General features: G+C 40.4%; 1 protein-coding gene across 1 annotated transcript in view; it reads left to right on the forward strand.

The window, feature by feature from the left end:
- Positions 1-7,189, forward strand: part of TMEM199 (transmembrane protein 199) — an 11,484-nt gene extending 4,295 nt beyond the window's left edge. The window contains exons 4-6 of the mRNA XM_018557165.1: positions 713-752; positions 2,888-3,000; positions 7,015-7,189. Coding sequence (XP_018412667.1) covers positions 713-752; positions 2,888-3,000; positions 7,015-7,110 — 249 coding nt within the window. The 3' untranslated portion in view covers positions 7,111-7,189. The remainder of the gene's footprint in view (positions 1-712; positions 753-2,887; positions 3,001-7,014) is intronic.
- The last annotated feature ends 10,211 nt before the right edge of the window (positions 7,190-17,400 follow it).

A 17,400-nucleotide genomic window follows, 5' to 3' on the forward strand; every position in this document is an offset into this window, starting at 1 on the left:
GCAGCTATCTGGTCAAAGCAGGACACTTTCATCAAACACTACCGAATTGAAGTCCTGTCCCAGCAAGATCTGGCCTTTGGCAGAAAGGTGCTTCAAGCAATTGTCCCGCCCTAGAGAGGTAGGCTTGTATTTTGTGTACTTGTTTATCCTCTCAGGTTGCTGTCCTGGAAGATGATTGGGGAAATGTTCCGTTAGACTTACCGGTAACAGTATTTCTAGGAATCTTCCAGGACAGCAAGCCTACTTCCCACCCGGAATGATGTATGGTATGTTATTTATTGTTGGGTTGTCCCCTCGTTTACTGGGGTGGTAGTCTACTTTTATCACAACTGAGGTACGAGGGGAAGGGGAGGGGCTTTTAACTGTTTTGCTAATTGTGTTTCCTGTAGAAGGTGGAACCAATCATCTCTCAGGTTGCTGTCCTGGAAGATTCCTAGAAATACCGTTACCGGTAAGTCTAACGGAACATTTTCCAACCGACACCTTCGATCAGCTGATCAATGGGTGCCGACAGCAGCACCACTATGCAAAACCTATCCTCAAGTGTATCACTGACAACTCAAACTCTTCTTTTTCCCCATATACAATACTTTTTTGGGCTTCACTGAAAAGATTTCTATATTCCAAGACCAGGCCCTGTGCCATCTACTTTGTATATTTGAAATTGAAGATAAATTGTTAAAGATAGCCCTGTTTTTGTTTTTTCTTCCAGACCAGTCGACCTGGAACTCTAGCGGATATAGGCAGAGAAGGTGAGTATGATTATTCATTTTATTTAAGCTGAACCTTAAATTGCTGTTTATACTGATAATTTTTCTTTGTATTCTAGTGGAGCTCCACTCCAGTCTTTGATTCTCATTAATAGGGCATGTTATTTCCTCCACCAGATAAAAGCACATTTACAATTAGGGTTTATTAGGATAACCATAGACAGGAGGCAATCCCACGGATCTCCATATTCCCATATCTCCATATACCCCTCTATAGATAGGAACATTCTTCTAAATTAAATTCATGGTCATAGTGAATATTAATGAACATATGACCAGCCTCGTAATGGGTGATCTAAGCTAACTGCAACAAGTATTTCAGCTGTTTTTCTATGAAGCTTGTGGGAAAGCCTGGTGGGGGCTAGACCAGATTTTATTTGCCCCGTTAGATTTAAAGGGAAGCTCAGTTTATTTTGACGTTTTAAAAGTGTTTTTTATTGCTTTTTTTTATTTGACTTTTTCTATAAAACCTTTTGTTTTACTTACACACAAAGGATGCTCAAAAATAAATAGGATTCGCAAAGCATTATGAGAGCTCAGAAGGAGCTTTTTACTTTCAGGCTCTGTCTCCTTAATTTAAATTAATTATTAATTTAAAATGTCCTTACAAATCCATCAGAAGAGAGCAAGCAAGGAGCCAGAGGGAGGAGGGATGAGTCACTATTGACTCATTCAGTAGGATGTTGTGTACACCGTACTGCTATTGAGCTCTGTAAACTAAAAACTTTTTCATCAAATAAGGATAGACTAGTCGACATGTCACATCTGCTTAGGGATAGAAATGAGAATTATAGATTAAATGCAATATCTCAATTTTGCCTGTCTGGAAAAAAAATAAAAATAAACCATAGAGCTTTGTTTGAATATTTGGCTACAACGTGATTGTGCTCCAGAAATGTTGAGCTATGAAATGGTTAGCTATATGCCGTCGCTCACATCCTGCAGGGTCGATTTGTGCTTGAATATCATTGCTCAATAAACGTTAAAAACATAAATTGCATTCATATCAGTCACCTTAATATCTAACTCCTTTGTCTATAATATATGTTAAAATAATATTTTGCCTTCTGGATGTTAATGACTATCAAATATGATTCTCTTCTATACGAGCTTTGTCTCCTCTATGACCTTCAGAAATCGGTAGCTATTTTTTAAAGGGTTTATCTATCTTTTACAGTGTTTTCTGATATTGCCAAAGTGCCCAAACTACTACTTTGTAGAGTATATTTTGTTAATAGAGACCTGCATTTGGAAATACATGCCAGTGTTGATTGCCTGGTTGTCATGATGACTCTTTGACTTCAATAATTAGTACTTCACTGGCCTTAAGCATGTTCATAGCTCAGACATTTGAACTTACAGTTTTGCTCTTCTTGCTTCATGTTTATTGTGGGTCAATGACCATAAACATGCTGAAACTATAGAGACCAAGGCATTTAGCAGTTTGAGAAGGTTTGCTATGCCAACCTATCTATTACCATCAGTGTAGGTTTTCTTTACGCTGATACTCTGACACCGTATTAGCAGCCTCGGCTCCAGGTGATCTACTTTTTTACTATGAGCCATTCTAAAGCCATACAAATTATACACCTACACACAGACCATCAGTAATTTAGTGTGAAAGGTAACGTCATGGATTTAAAGTGTATGTAAATCCTCTAATTTACTCACTTTTGGTCTATTAAATATACCATTGAAAGTGTATGTTTTTTTGTTTTATTCATTTAGTAATTGCCACAAATCCAGTGAGCTCCTGACTTCCTTTTGCATTGTTCCTGTGCTGTGCTAAAATCCAAAGCACAGTTATCAGACCTGCCCTGTTCACCTCTGTGGAATACAGAACACTTCCCTCTTTGGTATGGAAAAGAGGAGTGGGCAGCCTAGTGTGAACGCTGCTCCTCTATAGATACAGTAGAATGAGTGAGAGTTGTCACCCTAGTACAGAAGTGTGTTATTGGCAGGATCACCAGTTTAAAACAGTGAGGAAAAAGAAAAACTAATGCTGTCTTATGTCATTAGATGTTGGCTAATTGCGTATTGCAGAAGTTATGCTTCTAAGATATTGAATCCTTTATTGACATCTGTATTCATTCTTTCTCTTGTGTGTCTGTTCACAGTACGGCCTCTGAAAAAAATCATTGTTACAGTCTTCAACTTCTTTGTCACAGTGGCAACAGCATTTGCTTGCACTTATATCGGCAGTCAGTATGTCTTTGCTGAGTCGGCCGCGGTGAGTGGGTTAAGCTTCAGTATAATACACCTAGATTGTCATTGGTCACCATATATTTACTGATTATTTCATTTTAGCTTAGTCCCCATGAGGTTTGATCTTTTGAAATGATTAAAGGTGTCACAACAGGGAAAGATCTTTGCAGAACCTTTACACATGCCTTGAACATATCATGAGATCAAATTTTGCCTGAGTCCACCTAGAAAACAGCAATCTGATTTAGTAGCCCTCCCCTTTAAATTAGCCACACAGAGGCAGATCTCTCTCAAATAGAATGACAGGTGATGTTGGATCTGCCTCTCTCGTTCAAGATTTAGCACCAGCAGGGACCTACAGTGTTTCTCACCCAGCATAGGAGTGTAGCATATTCATTTAGTGTTTCTGCCCTTTTTGGTTTAAGAGAATGGTTGCTAATATATCACTAGGATTTCTCAGCATATCAAAATATCTCTCCTGGGCAATAAACACTTCCGACAGATGGAAATGCTTATTATATTTTAAGATTTACCCCCAGGACCTTATTGTCACAAGTGATGATTCTATCATTTGCGTTGTTTTCAAAAATCGGCCAATGCATGGACTCCAAAAAACTTTCCACTTAAATTTATGAAGACATCTGAGAATCATTGAACATGTCTTGTTTAGAAAAAACATAGTGGGAAGAAAACAAGAAAACTGCCCTTATAAGACTTGTTGATGCCATTGTGTTTCAGATGCAGTATGCAGCAGTAATGTAAAACAAGATTAAGAGCTTGTATAGATGGGTGCTATTTTCATATGCTGCCTTTTAAATTCAAACGTAGCGCTGTTTAAGTCAATGTGTTAAACTGCGAAATGCCATGGAGGCTGAGTTCATTCTCCTTTTTGTCTGCCATGCAAACAAATCTCAGTGGGACCTGCTGCATCCAAAGACATACAATGCGAACCATTGTAGGTCAAGCACAACCTGAGAACTTTAATCTACACTACACTATTAAAGTGGAAATGTACGGACCTGCATTGTTTACCCGCAATAAACTCAGGACAAACCCATCTGTATGAGCCCTGATAATGTATCTTTCTTGATCGTACAGTACAGGACTTCATAGATGACTTGGTAATATGCAGTTGATTAGATGCTGGTCAGAGCTGTGAGGACCTGCATATAACCCTACCCCTTCAAGGAAATCCTCAGTTTTTTGCTAGTGTCTTCCCAGATGTCTTCTGGTGTCGCCATTGGATCTTAACCTGTGTGAGATTTAGCTTCAAGAAGTAGAGCTTTAAGGATGCATCCACTCGCTAAAATCTGCATTTAAAGGTTTCTTTGCCCACTTTTATTAAATGAAACTTTACAAACACAATGCATCTACCCTCAGAGGGGTTCTTAAGCATTTCTAGGCAACACAAATACATGCACATCCAGCCTCCTGGCTTTGTACTTGCAGCACCGAGCTCCAGGCCTCAATCCCCAGGCCCCTGTCTGTTCTTCCAAATAGCCTCAATCCTGTGCTATCCTGCACACTTGGTTTCACAACCCGCAGCTCCCTGCTGCACTGGACTCCACGGTGACTCCTGAGTAGAGTCCTCCTGTCTCCCAGATGGAGCCCTGAACACTTCCCAACACCTTTTTATTTTACAGGCTGTGCACACCTGTGCCATCGGCAGGTGCTGGACACTATCAAAATATGGACCCAGAAATAGAGATTGCACAGTGGCATTGCCACCCACTGCCACACCTGAACCAGGTGTGGCAGTGGGTGGCAATGCCACTGTGCAATCTCTTTTGTGTCTTCAAAAAATTCCCTTTTGAACCTATCCAGGCTATTTATCTGTCCGTTCTTAAGCACAATGTGGTTTTCCTTGTCACTATTAGGGAGGGATTCGGAACTGGCTGTTCTTTCATGTAACGCTCTGCTTCTAGTTCTGCACAAGGATAAGGTGCTTCCCCCGTCCAAAAGACTGCTTTAAGCCTAAGGTGGTGTTCTCCTTCCATCTTTTTATAAGGATATTGTTCCATCCTTTTACTGTCCAGTTCCGAAACATCCAAAGGAAGTGGCTCTTCACTGTCTGGATGATGTTAGAGCTGTCTGGGTATATCTTACCATTCCAGTTTCTTTCCAACAGACTGCTTCTCTCCTTATCCTTCGTGATGGACATTGCAGGGGTCTCTCTGCATCTCACTCCACCATTTCTAGATGGATGAGACATGTCATTGTGCACTAAAGGGTAAGTCTCTGCATTTCCCTGTGAAGGTTCCCTCCACTAGATCCGTCAGTGACTCTTGGGCTTTTCGACATCAGACATCTACATTGCAGATTTGTGAGGCCGCCACCTCTTCTTATAAGTTCTACCAGGTGGATGTTTGGGCCTCTGCTAATGTGAGTTTTGGCCATAAAGTGCTACAGATTGCCATTTGAGTTGTCTTTCCTTTTGTTTGTTGTTGGGCCTGTTAGCAGTTGTTTTGCTGTCGCCTTCCGCTCAGGGAAGACTTGTGTCCCAGTCATCCCTGAATTGCCTGCGTCTTGTACTGTATGATCAAGAAATCGGTTACATTGAATAGAGATTGTTTCTTGGAGTACAGTACAAGACGCAGCACCCTCCCCTCTATTGCTTGCTAAAAAACTTAAGATTTCCTGGAGGGGGAGGGGTTATATGAGGATCCTCACAGTTCTGGCTGATACCTGCATATTACCTAGTCGTTTCTGAATCTCCTGTGTCCTGTACTCAGCTCCATGTTTATTCCGTTGGTGACTAAATGGTACTGTGATAGTTTGATTCAAATAAACCAATAATGAGAAGAATATGGGGCTACGGTTTGTTGCTGAACTTTAAAAAAAATACTAGTTGCCTGACGGTCCCTGACTATAATACTCTGAGTCACTGGGCTGGAACAAACATGAGAATTAGAGTCTGAGTGCTGTCAGTACACATGTCCCACATACTTATTGCAGGTCAGTACCTAAAAAAAAAAAAAAAAAAAAAAAAAAGTGATACAATCAAGTCAGCATGACTGACAGGCAATTAGCATTTTTAGAAAAGATCATACATGGCAACCTTCATGTTCTCTCCTACAGGTTTCTTTTAAAACATCTTTAAACCTAAAAACAAGAATGTAATCTATTGCAACTCACCAGTCCTTAGATGAGGTGGATGTATTCGTTATCTTCTTCTGGAATTTAAACATGTCTGCTTTTTGTTCATCTTCATTACATGGGGAAATAAAGGTGATTAGTAGTTTACAGAACGAAGGTAACCCTTCCAGGTCATCTTATAGGAGAATTATGAGGCAAGGGAAAAATCACTCAGCCTCATAGTTCTAGCCGACTTGTGACAATTAAACTGTCACACGCCGGCTCAATAGATCAGAAAGTGAGCGAACACATAACGGCGCTCGCTCACTTCTCGATCTATCCCTGCAGAGAGCTGTGACTGTCACTCGCGGCTCCCTGCAGGGATTCCCCCCCTCCCCTGTCCAATCCTCCAGCGCTGACTGGCGGAACGGACGGGGGAGGGGGCGGGCACAGCTGGCTCTGCCTCTAGATAGGCAGAGCCAGCTGTCAATCCCGCAGCAGGGTGGATCCAGGCAGTAATGTCGGGATCCTTCCCGGCTGCGGCGTCTCAGTATACCGCTAGCTGTAGCTCGCGGTATATTGAGCTTAGGGTGACGGGAGGACGCTAGTTTGTGTCCTCCCCGTTACCCTTACGAGAACTATGGGGAAAAGCCCTGACCCCATAGTTCTCCTTTTAAAGGGAGAGACAAGGACATTCCATTTCTGCCAAGATCAGGAGGCATTTTCTGTACTCGTTAAAGTTTTTAGTTTGAAAAATAGAATGAATGCAGTAACTACATTTAAGGATACAAACTGCAATCCATTACATTTTTGTTGTTGGGTTTAGCTATCCTTTACGCCATTCTGGTAATATACTTTTAATCGGCAAATACAAATGACAGGTTGGGCCATCCATAATCCACAAAACGTTTTTCTATGTGCATTCAATGTGATGTGAAATGAACAGTTCTGATCTTCTTTACAGCGGGTACTGTCCTCTGTGATCGTGGCTTCATTAGTGGGACTGGCAGAACTGTATGTGTTGGTTCGGGCCATGGAAGGGGAACTTGGAGAGTTGTAGCATGTGTTCCTGGCACTCCTGGAGAGAATGCGCCATCTATTACTGAGCTGGACTCCGTCTGCTGAGATATGAGTTGTTGCACTATGACAGAGGAAGTCCATTTTTATTTCATGTTATTTATGGTTGATTATTAGTTTTCTACAACTGCTGCTTCTTCAAAGATATATCCATACTAACACCAACCTATTAAAGTTTTGCATTCATTGTTTTGGGATTGTTTTAGAAAGGCTATCTTTGCCTTTGCACAATGTGGGAGTGCTCTGATAATTTCCATGCCTTCTTATCACAATGTTGTCTGTTATTAATGAGATGAGAAGATCTGTGTATAGGCTCATGCTGACCATACAATCAGCAGTTTTCTAGCAATGGCAACTACTTTCAATCAGTTTCATCAATCAAATCAGGGGTATTTTTAAAAGCTGGTTGACATGGCTTAAAAGTGGATGCCCACATACTGTATATTACAAGGAAAAGCTATTGAGAGACATTAGATCACTGGTGGTCAGCTTATTTAAAATTGGGAGGCTCCAGTATATCCCTTGCCAACACCAAAGCGTCACACTTAATATTTATTAAGTATAATGCAACTCAGAAAGCTGTCAGAGACTGCAGATAAAAAAGGGGTAAAAGGGACGGGCAGCACCAAAAAAAATAAAATAAGATGGTGTAAAAGAAATAAACCAAACTAAACCATTAGCTACTAAAAGAATATTTTTCCTTCACTAGTTTGAGTAAGCACCATAACACAGGCTACTGGCAGCAAGGGCCCCATAGGCCACACAATAAGTGCCACAGTCTGGGCACATTTAGTGCTTTAAGTTAAATGTTTGTCTAAGAAAAATATTTTATACATTTTTATAAATGCAGCTAATAAAAAAATCAATAGGCAAGTCTGGAATTTTTTTAGAATGTTTACCATTGATCTTTTCACCATTTTAAATATTTTAAGAGAACCCGTATCCAGATTTTGGACGTTAAAATATTACATATTGTTACCAAGCATTAAATGAGCTGAAAAATAAACACTGACTGACTTTTTCAACTGCATGTACTGTGGAGCAATTCATCCTCAAATTTCCCAACAGAGGCATCCCGGTCAGGTTGTTTTTTTTTTTTTTTTTTTTTTTTTTTAAGTCGCAACTTCAGTGCTGCTTCTATTAAATTTGATGACAAATTAAGCTATGGCCTTGTTGGTTCTCCCCAAAGTTTTAATCCTCTTTTATAGCTGATTAGAAATTGGGATTTATTTTGGCGAAACGTGTTAAACCAAAATGACAAAGCATAGCAAAGACATAAGAGAGAACTTGTCTTTAATTTTTGAATCTACTCTTGGAAAACTGCAACCAGATTCTTATTTCCCTTTTCTTTCATTTTAATATTTTAGGGCAAAAATCACACCTAAGATACACAGAATGAGGTAGAACATGCACTAAGCCACAAAATGTTCTTACCTAAAACCCATTTGTGGCACAGCAATTGCTGCTTCCAGATTCTCACTCAGTAGTATGGAGTAATGTCAATGAGGGTGGGAATCTACTTGCTACTACTGATTGTTCAATGACCCCTCTGGCCACGATACAGCCTTAAAGCTGAACTCCTTTTACATACACATTAGTGCACACATAGTACATACACATTACATGTACATGGCTTCTTTTTTCCATCCAGAGGAACTAAACATTTGCTCTTATAATGGCACCTACATCCTGTCCTTGCATCATTTAATGGGGTCATAGAGAGCTTTAGATATGCCACTCTTGTGGCAGAGTTCAGTTTAAAGTAAATTGTAGATATGAGAAGATGGAAAAAGATGATTGTATTGGATAACAATCTCATGTCTACAAGTCGCTGAAAAGATGACTGGCCAACTGCTGTCTGGCAGTAGTCTAGCAGCAGACTTGAAATCTGTCTTAATCACTGTTGCACCTCTTCTGATAAGCTGGTGCCAACCAGCATTCTCTTTGCTCCATCTTCTTGATAGAAGTCCCTCGTAATGTCAGCCAGTATGATTCTATAGGCTATTGGAGTGCTCTGTAGGCAGCACACCATTAGTGTGGTTAGATCTAACAGGCAGCTGTATGACTATACCCCATGCTACAGTTACAATGATTGCAATAACACCCATGTTACCAACCAAGCACATACAATCTCAGAGCTAAGACGTTGTTTTAGGAGACAAGTATATGCCTTTCATTGTTATCATTCCATTGTAACTTTTTTTTAGAGACTCTGGGATTTTCACTTCTAGTCTGCTTTCAGATCTAATCCTCACAACACAGTGACATGCAGGTCTGATCTTATGGGGGACCATTTTGTAACTTAAGGACTTGTTCATACCATGTCCATTGAGGTGTGGTTTTTTTTTCTTCCCACACCAGAAAAAAACAACTGCTTTCTATATGCCCTGTTCTCACTTTGTGTTCTCTGCCTGCTATATGTTGCCCTGTGGCCTGTGTATAGCTCAACATGCAGCTAAACCCGCATATTCTGCAATAAGCCAGACAGTGAAATCTTGATGATTTATTAACAAAACAGGGCGGGGGTGATACTGGTAAACATGCAATCGGTGTAAAAAAAACATATAAATACAGTGTCAGCTCACAAATATACAGAGAAACAAGTTTGTCCATACCAGCAATGCTGCATAAAGGTAATTTGGGCTCTTTCCTCCAGACACATGCTACGGATGGCGGTGGGTTTTCTTCTCAGTCCTAAAATGGAGGCCCAAAATGCACTTGTTTCCTTCTCTTTGGGTAGAGGAATGCTGGGAGCCTTTTTTTATTATTAACTCCTTCATGACCTGATCTTTTTTAGAACGAAAACCACGTTCACTGTTACAATTTTGTTTGAGAAAAATTTTCCATCCTGCTACTTCATCTTTTTTTTCGTAACTATGGTCAAAATCGATGATCGATTTGACCCCATCAACCAATAGAATGTGGAACGAAAAATCTTTCGTATAAAAATTTGGGGGAAAATCGACTCGGAAAAACAAAAATGGTATGGCCACCCTAAGCTTCTATAAACAGATTCTCTTCAGCTCTATCGTGTGGCTGATTTTATTATGGCAGGTAGGTAAGCTTGTCAGTTTTGCCTGTTGAAGGCAGAACAATAAGTGTGTGGTGGTGTGCAGAAACGTGAAGCTCAAGGGACACGGTGCACACAAGCCCTTAAGATACATCAAAGCCCACCATAAGGTCAGACCTGCATGGCACTGTTGTGAGGTTTTTTGGCACACCTCACAAAACTAAGACCCCAATGGTAGATAAAGAGTTCTATCTCCTAAATCCCAAAACACACTGAAATCTTAGAAAATACTTCTACATTTAACCTTTAATATACAGTGTTACTGCTTGTCATACCACAGTGCTTACAGTCAAGGGTACCTGTGGAAACAGAACTTGCAAATACTAACTTACAAAATCAACTGGCTTCTTCCACTGTACAGTATGCAAGTTAAACTATAAGGACTTATTCACACCATGTCCATTGAGCTGTGGGGTACAAGTACAATATAACTGCAGCTCGACAGGCATCGTGTGAACAAGATCATTTGGATGTGTCCATGTTCCTTGTACAACGCTAATCTGTCTTGTCTTTTTTTCTATTTAATGTGTATTTTTTTCTACACTTGTTTCTTTTTCGAAGACTGTGTACTTTAATGACTTTTGTCTTTTAATAATAAAATCACTTCAATAAATCTATACAACCGATATGTGTATTTCTTAGGCGTTTTTAGAATAAATAGCTCACTAAAGGTGGCCATACACCTTCCAATTATCGTTCAATTTCCTTTGTCCCAACATCGCTTCCTCGTTCAATTGCCGCTCAAATACCCCATCATGCACAGACCAATGTAGATTTCGATAATCGTTCGTCAGCAATACTAACTGTCCAAATTTTGACGATTGACAGAACAGATTTTCATTTGCACACGTGCAGTGCTAATGTTATGTTTTTTCTTAGTTTGAAAACCCCACTAATTCATTGATTTTCGTACGATTCGAAAAAAGTTTTCTAGTCTGCCCGATATACGAAATGCGGCCAGTTGTACAGTAATTGAGATCATTTATTTCCCATCAAGTGGCCGATTATCGTACGAAAAAACGATTTCGTTTGGAAATCGAACGCAAATCGCAAGGTGTATGGCCACCTTTACTGTGTGCTGACTTTATGAAGTAGTGATGCACACAATGTCAGCATTGTTTTTTTCTGTGGTGGATAACCGTAAATTCCCTAGCTTATTCTCAAGATGGAAGATTATTTGTCAATTAGAACTCTTCAAGCCCAACGCTAGACAAAAATGTTTTGATTGTGGGAAATTATTTTTTTGTTGATGTTTCGGAGATGACGCATAGAGACATGGATGAAGCTGCATTACATTCTCTTACACTGGAGTCAATTCAACTTAAAGGAGAACTATGAGGTGAGTGCTTTTCACCCACCTCATAGTTCTAGCCGACCTGTGACAGTCTCATTGTCACAGGTCGGCTCAGTAGATCGGGAAGTGAGCGAACACATACCGGCGTTCGCTCACCTCTCGATCCTGTCACTGCTCTCTGCTGTGACAGGGGAGGGGCTGGATTCCCCGATCCGCCAGCGCTGACTGGCGGGGACAGCTGGCTCTGTCTCTAGATAGGCAGAGCCAGCTGTCAGTCACGCAGCTGGGCGGATCCCGGCACAATTGTCGGGATCCGCTTCAGCTGCGGCGTCTCTGTATACCGCGAGCTAAAGCTCGCGGTATACTGAGCCTATGGTGACGGGAGGACGCTAGTTTGTGTCCTCCCGTTACCCTAAGGAGAACTATGGGGAAAAGCCTTAACCCCATAGTTCTCCTTTAATTTTAAAATCTTTATTCAAATAAGACTAGAATCTCTATATAAAAGAATAAAGCAGTGTGGTCAGTAAAAGTGTTAGTGTACAGGTGGCCAAAGATATGTAAATAAGCTTATAGAGAACGTAATACCGTATATATTTACAGTGAAATTAAGTGTACCTATTTAATGAGTGAAAAAGGGAAAAGCATGCCAAAAAATTGGATAGCAAGTCAACCCAAGGAGCCAAAAGGTACCAAAAAGCCCTAACCCCTTAGATTGTTTGCAACATGCCATCAGACAACCATGTTGGCAGATCTTCCACACAAATAGTCACTGCTCGCAGCCCCTCAGCACATTGTTGTTCTGAATCATTCTATTTTCCCTACTTTCCTTTCAATGGCAATCCAGTAATAAGCAGTCCAAGATATGACACTTCCACTACATTGTGATGACTTAGAGCTCAGCTTACACAGAGCAACCTATTGCAGTTTTGGAGCTGTTTTTTTCTTAAAGTGAACCTGTCACAAGGCTTATTCAGGTGATACCTTTGTGATTACACAGTGGCTAGTATACTGAATATCACACAGCTGTGATCTTGTTTCTGTTTTTGTTTTTTTTTAAAGGAATTTGCCATTAGGGCCATTGACACCAGTGTAATGCTTTAATCGCATGGTTCCATGAGATTAATGCACCATACCGCACAACACACCTACTGTATGTTAGCACGGGAGGTACAAACGCACCTCCCATCTGCAATGTGATCGATCGCACTGCAATACTGTGCTTTGCAGTGCAGTGCGATAAAAAAAAAAATGCATGCACTACTTTTTTTAATCGTAACACACAGTATTGTGGTATGATCAATCGCATTGCGAGCAGGAGGTGCGTTTGGAGTGCCATTCCCATGAATGGCAACGCCCCTTCCACGCTGTTAACGCACATAAGTGCATTGTGCAATACGCAATGTTAATGGAACGTATGGAACTTGCACAATTTACTCATTGCACTAAAGTGAATGGGCCATCAGGGTGAAACTGACTACCAAAAGCTGCGATTTTCTGCCTTACAAGCTGCAGACTAGTTCCTAAGCAATCGCCTCATTGTGATGCTGGAGAGCTGCTTCGCTGTCACAGAATTAGCTTGCATCTCGTAGGTCAGTGGCATTCTCCAACATAAAAATATTTAACTTTCATTTCTCTTTAACTATGACCTACTGATGCAGAGAGGTGGCCCCACACAGTGCTTCTTGCTTAAGGCATGGTACCACATGGGCAATTTTTTTTTCTTACGCTGCCCACACACCTTGCGATAATCGCGGGAAATCCCACGATCGTATGATTATCGCAAGGTGTGTGGAAGGCGTAACGACCGTTTCTACTGTACGGTCGCACGACTTTTGTCTTTCGAGCATGTTCGAAAACCAGCCGAGAATCGTACGATTTTCGGCTGGTTTGTAGCATGATCGTGAGATAACTGCCGCACGGGCCGGTGTGCGCAAGCGCACACTGCCCGTTCAGCATTGCGATCATAGGAAGCCCGCCCCTCAGCGGGGCGGGCTTGCGATTATCGCAAGTACGATCTGCCTGTCCAAGGTGGGCAGATCGTACGTTTTTTTAATTACCTTACAACCATCGCAAGACAAAAGTCTTGCGATGGTTGTAGGTGTGTGGCCAACTTTAAAGTGATATATTTTTGTTTGTTTAGAACTTCGGGCTATACCGAATATATAATTGCGGAATTATACAAATAAACCATTATCTGGGAAACCATATGTCCTAAATAATGGATGATATACCTGTACTGAATATATTTTATATACTGCAGTGTGTAAGGAGCTTGTGCAATACAGCGCAGGTTTTATGCTAAAATCACCATGTGTAATCACAGCTGTAACCCCGCACAGCAGACAGACTGGCTGAGTTTAACATTGTCGATTAATGTTTTGATATCTGTTAAGCCCCTTCTAAAAAACACTTAATATTTTATTTGTGATGTGCACAGCTCTAACCTGACTCTGTAAAGTTATGGCGGGATTAGGTAATGTAAAGTAAATCCAGAGCTCCATCTCCCTGACAATCATCTGAAAATAAGGGGCCGGATTAAAGTAATGTCCGCGAAGATTAGTTGGTATTACATGTGATTGTGATATTCACCGACAGTCCAGGATTGGGCTTCCTAGCATGTTTATTGCAAAGTTCCTCAAGAATAAACTGAAATATAATACTTCTGAAAATTAAAATAGGAGATAAGCTGAGGAAGATTGTTTATCATAGCAAATGTAATATACCAATATAACTCTCTTAAACAGTCCTCGCAATGAAAGATAAGGTGGAAAACCTTGATTTAGAAGATTCAGATTAAGGGATTGTCTGATATCCATATTACTTTTTTTCCCCCTAAGCAGAGATATTCATAAAATTATAGAATAAATAGCTGGCACAATGGCTTTGGGGATTTTATTCTGTTGTATTCTGTAAACATTTTATTGGTCCAGTGCAAAACTGATTGGGGTTTCGTTGCTAACGGATACTTTATTGTATAAACTTGAATAGTAGCAACTTATTCATATTAACTTTATCTTTGGCATTCACATCTACAGGACCACAGATGTCAGTACATGGGTTTGTTTTTGCATCCGGGAGGTGCCTGGGAGTCCGGGTGTCCCATGCAGCCGAGGCCAGCAGCCTGTAACTATCAATGACAGACTGACAGTTGCAGTGCTTGTCCAGATCTTCTCCCACATCTGACCGTTTACATCTGCACAGGGACAGGTGCACGGCCCTGGATGCTGACAGGCTGCATCCAAGGGCATGCATACATCCCTGTACAGATGTGGATCTCGGATGTGCGGCAAGATCTGTGCAACCTCTGCACCTATCAGTCTGTCATTAATATTTATAGGCTGCTGGCCTCAGCTGTATGGGACACCTATAATGACTCCTTGTACCTCCCGGACGCAAAAACAAACCCATGGACCGACACCTGTGACTGTGTAAATGATTATGCGTTGCATCTGCATGTGGTTTCATTGCGGTTTTCAGATGCGCTTGTACATGCATTTTATTTAAATTGGATGTAAAGCATGTTCAAAGAAAAAAAAAAGGGGACCTGGGAGCTTATAGCAATAATGCGCTAGTATGCATATTAGCACATTATGTCAGACTTACAGTACCTGCCAAAGCGGACCCCTTCCGGGGCTGCGCTCCTCTCTTGCCGGCACTTTCTTCTTCGTCCTGGTGTCCTTCCAGGTTTTTAGCCTTCAGTTGCTTGATTGGCCGGCCCCAATGATATGTGCATGGGAGTTACTTCATTTCGGCATAGCAAGCTGTGTACTGAACTGAGCATGCCTGGCTTAGTGTACAGGATAAAAACAAATTGCTGACAGGCAGTAAAAAGCTTTTATGGCAGAATAAAATTACACAGACTCTTAAGTCATAGAAAGCCTACCAACTGGCATTTTTTTTATCTTTCCACTTTCCACTACACTTTAAAGGGCAGGTATAGTGTATTTTCAGTGAGCATGATATTGAGGTATTATTGCAGTATTTACCTTACAAGAAAACTTCCATGAGAGATACAGCCTGCCATTAATAACCTTTTCGTATAATAATGCAGACATGCGTTGTCAGCATATGCATGATAATACAAAAATGTTAGCACTGCAAAGCACATGAGTATGTCATGAGCAAATACAGATGCCCCATTGCACGTGTATAATTAGAGACTTAATGGAAACAATTTTTTTAAAAACATTAACAAATTTTCTTGGTTTAGTTTTTTTGTATTTTTCTATTCACTTTAAAATGTTTTCCATGGTTTAGAATTTGGTAAAATGAATAACTTTTCATATATTGCCATAGACCTTATTTTGCTTTTTTAATTTCATTATTTTATTTTGTGCTTAAGCATAGTAGTGTGCATACTGTGGTTGTTCTACAAATGGACAATGTTACAGTCGGATGTCTATATGTCATACAACCGCATACACTAGCTACATGTTTGGATTGTGGGAGACAAGATCACTAAGATGTGGTGATAGGCCAAAAGATCATCCTCTAAAGTACTATGAAGCACAGTATTCCCATAGAACAAAAGGAATTTGCACATTAAAGTCAATGGGACAGCACCACAACTGCTGGATCAATAAAAAGAATTATCATTCATAAGTGGACAGTATTGCCCCCGAATGCTTGCAAAACGCTGCTCAACTACGGTGGAACGTTTTTCAGCGGGGCATTAAAATGTGCCACATGTGTGACATTTCGGCACAGCCCTGCCAATTGCCATTTCACTGTTCAATGACAGCACTTCAGTGGTCATTAGACAGGAGCCGAACATTTCTGATAACTGGGCAGAAAACCCTCTAGAGCAGGGGTGGGCAAACTGCAGGCCCTTCAGCTGTTGTGGAATTACAAATCCCATGAGACATTGCAAGATTCTCACAGCCACAGGCAAGACTCCCAGAGACAGATGCATCATGGGATTTTAGTTTGATCACAGCTGGAGGGCCGCACTTTGCACACCCCTGATCTAGTTAGTAGTCCTTTGAGGGCTTGTTCACACCAATTACAGTGCGTTCCAGCGCGGTTAGCATTGTATCACATACTAAACTCCCCCCTGTGTTCCGGTGCTTGCAGCATTTTTTGGAATTGCACTGGACCAGAATGCAGGCATTGTTGTGCTACGCGTTTTGGTGCAGGCGGGGGTTCTTGCGGGGCCGTTAACTTGAATGCACCACAATGCCCCCTCCCACCCATTATACAGGGAATACATCTTACAATTTCCTGGTATCTAATTCCCTAATTCCAGAATTAAGATGGCTATTTGAAAAAATATGATACATTTTAAAGTATTTTGTTGTGTTTTCTGCTGTCTTATTCTGATTTATACATTTTAAAAAGAAAGTGAAAACAAATAATGATAATAAAGTTTAAAAAAATATTGAAAACACAATTAAAATTGACATGGCGTTTTTCTTTCCAGTGTATTCATATATATGGATATTAGAAAACATCTACACAGGTACTTTTTTCCATTTTATTAATACACTTTATATGTAGTCTATTTGCATGGTTCTGGTGACAACTAAGAAAATGATTCCCTCCCTTTGGAGAGATTTTATCTCATTTCCTTTTGTGTTTTGGAGATAGAAAGTAAAGGGAACACTTCCCAATCGCACACACATGGCAAAAAATCTCCACCATATCCAAATTTAACCACCCCTTTACCAGAGCAGTTTTTTAATTTTTGCACACGTATGCTAAAATTTGAATTTTTGTATACAAAAATATTTCTTTAAACCCCCAATGATATATTATCTGAAAGGAGGGGCCCTGCAGAATAAAAAAAATGATAGCTGTATTGTATTATGTTGCACAATATTTGCACAAATGTTTATCAAATTCATATTTTTAGCAAAAAAAACCCACTGAATTGAATTTTAGTGCACACAAACACAATATAATACCCATTT

This window comes from Nanorana parkeri, unplaced genomic scaffold (genome assembly GCF_000935625.1).
Source record: "Nanorana parkeri isolate BGI_ZX_2015 unplaced genomic scaffold, ASM93562v1 scaffold269, whole genome shotgun sequence".
NCBI lineage: Eukaryota > Metazoa > Chordata > Amphibia > Anura > Dicroglossidae > Nanorana > Nanorana parkeri.